At 38.9% G+C, this 7,799-nt stretch overlaps 2 protein-coding genes across 2 annotated transcripts; one reads left to right on the forward strand and one right to left on the reverse strand.

The window, feature by feature from the left end:
- Nucleotides 1-188: 188 nt before the first annotated feature.
- Nucleotides 189-3,143, reverse strand: LOC127806821 (50S ribosomal protein L17, chloroplastic). The gene is made up of 2 exons (XM_052344354.1): nucleotides 2,806-3,143; nucleotides 189-899 (listed from the first exon to the last, which is right to left on the reverse strand). Exons 1-2 carry the CDS (start codon nucleotides 3,017-3,019, stop codon nucleotides 490-492), a joined length of 624 nt encoding a protein of 207 aa, XP_052200314.1. The 5' UTR covers nucleotides 3,020-3,143; the 3' UTR covers nucleotides 189-489.
- A 134-nt stretch (nucleotides 3,144-3,277) lies between these two features.
- Nucleotides 3,278-7,085, forward strand: LOC127806830 (bifunctional bis(5'-adenosyl)-triphosphatase/adenylylsulfatase FHIT). The gene is made up of 5 exons (XM_052344365.1): nucleotides 3,278-3,525; nucleotides 3,628-3,738; nucleotides 6,029-6,175; nucleotides 6,534-6,632; nucleotides 6,750-7,085. Exons 1-5 carry the CDS (start codon nucleotides 3,400-3,402, stop codon nucleotides 6,864-6,866), a joined length of 600 nt encoding a protein of 199 aa, XP_052200325.1. The 5' UTR covers nucleotides 3,278-3,399; the 3' UTR covers nucleotides 6,867-7,085.
- The last annotated feature ends 714 nt before the right edge of the window (nucleotides 7,086-7,799 follow it).

The raw sequence follows: 7,799 nt of genomic DNA on the forward strand, positions 1-7,799 counted from the left end.
AATAATAGCACGTAATTTAAAAAAAAAAAAGAAATATCTACAAAATTAATTAATATTCCTAAATTGACCGGTGACTTTTACTTGCAACAACTTACCCTAAACATCCATTATCCAACAGCTGCCATGACACCAACCAACAATCACCAAAGCATTCACTTCAACTTCAACTCCTCTAACCTAAACACAAGTAGAAACAAATTTCTTTGATATAATAATACAATCAATCATGACCATTAGTAGCCAGACTGACTTGACATGTTCTATTAAATACTCCCTCCCTCCCTCGAGCATTATCCTCCTCCACAACTGTCAACAGAGAGAACATTAGTAACTGGGTGGGTCTCAGAAATGACTTGGGAATATTCAAATAACCACCTGTTCAAGGAGTAAACTACAACATCCAGGGGGTTGCAATCCCAATCCGTGCCTAAATTTGGCAAAAGCCATGAGAATCCAGCACAACAAAAACAATCACCAAGTTTTATGAATTTAGACAAGCTCAATATAGGCCATAGGCGCATTGTCCCCTCGCCTTGGCAGGGTTCTGATTATTCTCGTGTATCCACCGTTCCGCTCTCCATACCTTTCTTCAACCTCCGCAAACAATGCATGGACAATCTGTTTCTCGTAGATGAACCCAAGAGCCTGTCTTCTCTTATGTAGGGATCCCTCTTTGGCCAGCGTGATCATTTTATCAACATACTTCCTCATCGCTCTAGCCCTTGCTCTGGTAGTCTTGATGCGTCCGTGCTTGAGGAGCTGACTTGTGAGGCCTCGCAACAATGCACGGCGCTGGTCCGGGGGTCTGTTGAGTTTCGGGACTCTCTTCCCGTGTCTCATGGCAAAGAATCGGCCCCCATTGTCGATAATGGTAAAACTATGGTCAAAGCTAGTGAATTCTGGAAGAAGTACCAAAATAAATAAATAAACTAATCAAAATTCGACTTATGCAATGCAATAAAAGAAAACCCATATTTGACATTTGTGCCAATGAATCCATTAAGAGTTGAATATAAACATTGACCAGGCATGCCCATATCTAATCTCCAGGGAAAATAGTGTTGGATTTACATCCTTACTCCATTATTATATATCAGCTCTAGAATCACAGAAGGTAAAAAGTGACTACATTGAACAACCTTCTCGTGGTGAGAATCAACTACCATTTGCCCAGTGCAGCAGATGTATCAGAAAATTCCAGGACCTGACTCGTGGAAAATTTTAAGCAAGCAATAAATTTCTAATGGTTATCAGCTTTGAGAAGTATGGAAAGAACACAAGTTCATCAATGTAAGTATGCTGCGGATCTTGAATCATCCAGGAACAGCCTCATTTAGTTTATCAAGTAACTTGAGCTGTTTCTCAATGATATTACAATACAAACTCTTCTAAGATTAGAAGACGTCAAAATTGATAGAGATAATTCGAGAGTTATAATTTATGTAACCAACCATACCTAGCGAGATTAAAGCTTAGACGTCATTGTAAAGTCTGTAAAGGTCAGCAAAGAATAAAATAATTTAATATGTACCCAGTTTCATTTCTTTTGCAATTTTTTGTTAGACAATACCAGCACCCACTGTGTCCTAGAAATTCCAAATAAGTTCAAAACTATCACCAAAAGTGCAAGAAGTAGCATATAAAGTGATAGGATACTATTAGATGGTTGAACCATATAAAGTAACATGTGCAATCCAATAAAACTTGAACATGTACCCAAACAACAGAGCATTTTTCTCCAATTGCATTCTGTTTCTAAATTCTGTGAGGTGGATGGTCGTAATTCTAGTTAACAATGAAATTCGGCTAATCTCACGTACTGGAATAAAGACTTAATATGTTGTTGTTATTGTTGTTTTCTTTAGCAAATTCTATTTGCAACTAACTGTTTTGCTCTTCACGGCCACCTTCTACAATTTTATAATTATTTTCCAAAAATACCCTTATACACAGCCATCCACTTGTATCACTCATCGCCGGCCATCATCACCCATCCTCGCCGGCAGCCCAAGCTCCCACTGGTGGCCGCCATCAGCTCCTACCTCCCACCCATCCGCTCTCTCTCCCTCGCCGGCGCCGCTCCCACCAAACCCATTTTCCCCTCTCTCTCTCCGGCATCGCTCCCACCGAACCCACTTCCCTCCTCTCTCTCTTTCTGTCTCTCTCCCATCGGCGTTCCTCATGGCCGCCGGTGATGATGGGTGGCTGCAAGCAAGGTGCGGTGGGTGGGTGCAAACAAGGGTGAAATGACTTTTTCCCAAAATGTGGGTGTAGACAGCAAAATGGTTGGTTGCATATAGGATTTCCCCTCCCCCCCCCCCCCCCCCCCCCCAATTCTTGGATAAATGATAGATCTTCTTCATCTTGGCAACTAAAATTGAAAGTGTACGGCAAAGAAAAGCCCAGTTGAATCACCAACACGAAAAGGCCAAACCCAGCTAGCAAGACGGCCTAGTAATCATCTCGGTAAAACACAAAGCAAAATTCACATATTCTGTGTAGCAAAGTGAAGAAGCAGTTAGATGATAACAGCAACAAAAGAGCCCTGCCCGACCACAAATAACAGAATGAACAATAATGTCATGCTTGCAACTAGGATTCTCAAGAAAAAGGAAAGTGAAATATATTGGATAACCAACCCTACAGAAGTGTTCATTCTATTCACATTTCCTTACCCAACCATAAAGATAAATAAATAAACCCTAATTCCTTGGTTTCCTTGCCTTATCATACTTCCATTTTCTTTCCTCTCCCCAAATCCAGGTTCCAAACACAGAATTTACGTCGAGCCAATTCAAAGGGTACCTTGAGAGGCGAGGGGGAGAAGCGGGTGAAGAGGAGCCAGGCCGACGAAACAACCGAGTGATTTGGGCTTGGGAAGAGAGATTCTGAGGCGGGACGAAGAAGAAGCAATCGAGAAGCCAATTGAGGGAAGCTGAAGAGGCCTTTGCAATTGCACAGAGGGCAGGGCAGATCGGAGAGACGACATGCTCCAAGTAGTGCTCGCACAGGCTGCCATTTCCGGGCAAATTGAAGAGACGCCAACCAGTTCTATGGATTCAACTTCAACTTCCCACTCTCTCCTTCTCACTTCACTTGGCTGCCTGCCGCTGAAAGACGAAGCGGATAATTACACATTCGCCCCAAATTCGCCCACGCTTTTATTTTCTTTTCGGGTTCGGGGCCTCAAGAATCCGTTTTTTGCTTTTTGTATCGTTCTACTTCTATACATAACCAATGGGTAAAAAATTGTCCGCAATCCAGACGCCCATATAAGGAGATGAGCGAGTGACGGAAAGAAGTAAGACTTGGACCATGACCCGTTAAAAAAGTGGGCCCGTTTGGCCCAAGGTTCATCAGGAAAAGAAGACAGCTTAAAAACGAAGCATCTCCAAAACAATGGCGAAAGCCGTCAAGCTGTTGTTGGCTTCACTGCCTCCTTCCAGAAGCCCCCGATCCGCCGCCGCCAATTACCAACTTCGCATCACCAGAGCTTCTTCTACGTCTTCTTATACACACTCCAAGGCGAGCAGTACACATCGAACTCTACTGCCATTTGTTTCGTTCGTTCAATCCACCGGCAATTCTAATCAATTTCAACTTATTATGCTTTGTGGTTACGAACAGATGGATTCGGAGAACTACACATTCGGACCATACAAAATCGACCACAAGGAGGTCTTCTACTCCACTGACCTCTCGTACGCTATGGTTAATCTCCGGCCTCTTCTCCCTGGTAAACTATGCTTGAATAGCGTTTTCGAAAAGTCAATTGGTGCTTTGGTGACGTTTTGTTTCTTTAGGGTTTTGATATTTGTCAACAGTTTTCAAAATGACATGCAAACTTGCGTACTTATTTCGTGCTTTAGGGTTTAGATACCAAATCTGCTTTATCAATTGGGCCAACTTTGCTGCGATGTGTATTGCTTATAAATATTTATTCAGATCATCATTCCATGGTTCTGTTACTTCTGAATTATGTTTGGATCGGGGAACCAAGAATGAGAGATATATGCAGTCTGTATTTGTAAACAGTCAGCATAGGATATATGTAATTTAGTTGATCGAGAAGTGTAAAAAGCTATTCTAGCTCTGCATTAGCCCCATCCTTAGTTATTGTCAGTTGTCATTCTAGACGCAATACTGTGTTCAAGAGTTGTGGATTGTTCCATACCCTAGTTACTTTCCTTGATTTTTAATGAATTCTGTTTTCTTTTGCAGGTCATATCCTTTTTAAGAACTCTTAGTCAGATATTCAGGCTGAACTGGAGTGTTGGGATCGTTTTAGCCTATACAATAGACTAAAACGATGTTGTATTTCAGTAACAATGTTTATATTTGTAGCTCGAGGAGCAAACTGAAAGGTAATTCTGAGAAAAATTCAAAACATTCTTATGGTGCTTTCAAGTTGTCAATAGTTGCTGTCTTGTTGTTGGTCCTGCATTTGGATGCATTCAATAATACAGCTGTGCTTCAACAATCAGTTCAAGGCTTCAAGCAGGTGTTTGATGGTCATATCTCTGTACACTTTGCTTTCTATCTCTGTACACTTTGCTGAATGCATCAATATGCACAAATGTCTGTTAGAACTGATCATGTTAACTATCATGTTGATCTAGTCTTAAGTTTTGAATGCACACCAGAAAGGGCACTCCTTTTGTGGCAGACTAGGTTGTGGAGCTTTGGGTTTTTCCCCCTTAGGTAATTTTCCTATTTTCTTTTAGGATGATTTTCTATTTTTAAGATGATAAATAGCAAAGGGATGACCGACCTGGTGACAGGGGCTGTACCATATGGATATTATCATATATTATTTTATAACTTGAATTAGAAGTTCTCTTTGTTAATTAATTTGGTATGCCTATGTAATTGTGTGTATATGACTATATGTATCTACATGCATCACAATAATTATTGATGCAATCAAAGCATAGTTGCATTCCACATGAAGTATTGTTTGCTTTGGCTTAGAGGTGCATAGGCATGATCATAACTTTGTCTTGAAAAGAACCTTTGTGAGGAAGAGAAACAAACCCTTGCTTATAAGCCACAACTCTCACTTGACTCACACCAATGTGGGATTGTCTCTCCCTAGCACAAGCCCTCAATCATGCGTACATGGGATCTAGTATGGGTTTCTCAAAGATGACACCAAGTGATGTGATCAAAATATGGTTGCACCTTTAGCATTCTATGCTTCAGTATTCATCATTACCATTCGGTGCCCTCTTTTGGGATCCATGCTAGGGAATCCATATGCACTATCCACCCATGACTAGGGAACTTATGTTGGGAACGAATAATCCCATATTGATGTAAGTTAAGGGTGAATTGTGGCTTATAATACGCTCGTAACTCATGAGGACCCTTTTCAAGACAAGACAATAAAGCCACGACCATGTGCCTTTCAGCCAAAGTGGACAATACCTTGTGTGGTATGTAGCTATATCTTGATTGCATCATTTGCCACCATCTATGGAACACTCATTCAAGATCCCTTTTATGCACAACTCACCCTTTATTGGAAGGGATAATCTTACATCAGTATGAGTCTTCAAGAGAGAGTAATAGTTTATAAGCAAACAACCACTCCCCTTCCCTATGAGAGCCTTTTCCAAGACAAAATCCCGTGGCTATGTCTATGTGCCTTTGAGCCAAAGGGGACAAAGCCCTGTGTGGGATACAATAATTTTTTGACTGCATCCATTATCTTTACACAGAGGTTGTGCTTTTTTTTTTTTGCCTGAAGGAAGTGGATCAGAATCCTATGGGCCAATTGGGTAAGCAAACCATCGGTGTGTACTAGTACCATACATCTTTTTCTATCTTGGACACTTTTAGTTGTCTGTGCACCAGTATTTGACATTCAGACTGAACTATTGTTGCCCTTTTTTTGGGGGGGGGTGGGGGGGCTCTGGGGCTAGATATTGTTGCATTGTTTGATTCGTTTGAACATATGTGAAATTATACCCTTAGTCTATGGATTATAAATTTGGAGTTTGTTAGTTGGTTGACTTGACACTATATACATGTTCTTGTCTGCCCGAGGCGTGAAGTGAAGCGCTTCGTTGATCTCACTGCTGAGGAGACTGGTGATCTGTGGCTCACAGCGCAGAAGGTTGGTAGTAGGCTGGAGAACTACCACCGAGCATCATCACTAACATTTGCTATCCAAGTAAGATACCTAGTCTCTGTATTTGACCTGAATACCTGATGCTTCGTATTCCATACCTTGGAGCCAACAGGCAAAAAGGAGTGGATATCCTGGGTTTGTCTTTTGAAGTCTGATACTGAATTGATGGGTATGCATTGCGTCAATTACTCTATTTGTTGCTTGTTGGTTAATCAGTGTAACACGTTATATGAGCCCTTGTAAAAAATAATGTTATATAGATAGAAATAGCTGACAAGTTAGAATTTATGTAGTTGACCGCACGTAATGAGATTAAGGTTTGATGTGTTATTGTTGTTGTTTGTTGATCAGTATGTTATATGATTTAAGTGATAACTTTTTGAGATTGTATACATAATAGGATGGTCCCCAGGCAGGGCAGACGGTCCCTCACGTTCACATCCATATCCTTCCACGACAAAGCGGCGACTTTGAGAAAAATGACGAAATCTATGATGCTGTAAGACCAAATTTGCTTCAGTTCTTCCTGTGTTGGATTTTTTATTTGTTGCCCTTGGGGTGGACAAATCTTGAAAGAACAGAACATGTCATCTGGCTGCCATTTGTTGTTGTGTAGATTAATGAGAAGGAGAAGGAACTAAGCCAGAAGCTTGACTTGGACAAGGAAAGGAAGGACAGAAGCCTTGAGGAGATGGCTGGAGAGGCAGCTGAATATAGAAGGCTTCTGTTGTAGATGTTTGGATAATTGTAACAAACGACAAGGTTGTCGCTTATTCATCGCCATTATGTTATTTACATTATTAGACATCCATAGAATGAAGAATGTTTTTATTTTGTTAGGACGAATGATTTTTTTGTTTGGTTGTTACTCTTGTTAGGTACCAATGTTAAGGATATCATAAGCCTTATTTAACTCTTTTGGAGCTAGTTAGTATTATATTTCATTCGCACCTGGTGTATAAGGGTCATTTATCTAAGTTACCATGAACAACTCCCAATAAGCTATCAATTTACAACATTATTAACTAGTTTACTCTTTAAACTTTACTTTAGCCTAGGTTAACTACTAAAGTAGTATTTATTAACTAAGTCTAAGATATAGACTAAAAAAGGGTAAGATATAGAAAGTTTTTAAAACTTTTGTTATTTATAATGTGTTTGTTAAATTTATTTGTTAATGCTTGAAAAAGAAGTCACGTGACTTCTTATTTTAATTTTTTTATATATATTTATCTTCTCCTCTTTCAAAATAAATATATCTTGACTTTTATAGAAAAAATTATACTTATTCACTGCATTTTAAAAAATTTAACAAATAATTTGATAAAAATTTTAAAATATTTTTTAGTTTTATTTTAAAAATTCTATATTTTGGTCCGAAAAATATTTTAACCTTACCTTACTCATTTTAGCAAACGCTGCCTAAATATATTAACAAATAAATAATTATTATATTTTCTTAATAAAAAGATAAAAGCCAATTAAGTATAAATTTAAATTAAAACTTTTAAAATATTAGTAGAGATGCTTTCTATTTTACATTAATTATTTCTTAATTTGGGAAGGTAACAAAATATTAAAATGAATGGAAAATACTTTTTATTTTATTCTTATAATATTATTATCCTTATACAGGCAAAAAATATATAATATATATAATACTGTT

This window comes from Diospyros lotus, chromosome 1, assembly GCF_014633365.1.
Source record: "Diospyros lotus cultivar Yz01 chromosome 1, ASM1463336v1, whole genome shotgun sequence".
Lineage (NCBI taxonomy): Eukaryota > Viridiplantae > Streptophyta > Magnoliopsida > Ericales > Ebenaceae > Diospyros > Diospyros lotus.

What these genes read in the sequence shown, in the direction of transcription:
- LOC127806830 (XM_052344365.1), top strand. Translation starts at nt 3,400, where the DNA reads ATGGCGAAAGCCGTCAAGCTGTTGTTGGCTTCACTGCCTCCTTCCAGA. An exon ending in TCCGGCCTCTTCTCCCTGGT is followed by an intron (nt 3,739 to 6,028) that starts AAACTATGCTTG and finishes TGACACTATATA; the next exon opens with CATGTTCTTGTCTGCCCGAG. An exon ending in CACTAACATTTGCTATCCAA is followed by an intron (nt 6,176 to 6,533) that starts GTAAGATACCTA and finishes TATACATAATAG; the next exon opens with GATGGTCCCCAGGCAGGGCA.
- LOC127806821 (XM_052344354.1), bottom strand. Translation starts at nt 3,019, where the DNA reads ATGGCAGCCTGTGCGAGCACTACTTGGAGCATGTCGTCTCTCCGATCT. An exon ending in TCTCCCCCTCGCCTCTCAAG is followed by an intron (nt 900 to 2,805) that starts GTACCCTTTGAA and finishes TACTTCTTCCAG; the next exon opens with AATTCACTAGCTTTGACCAT.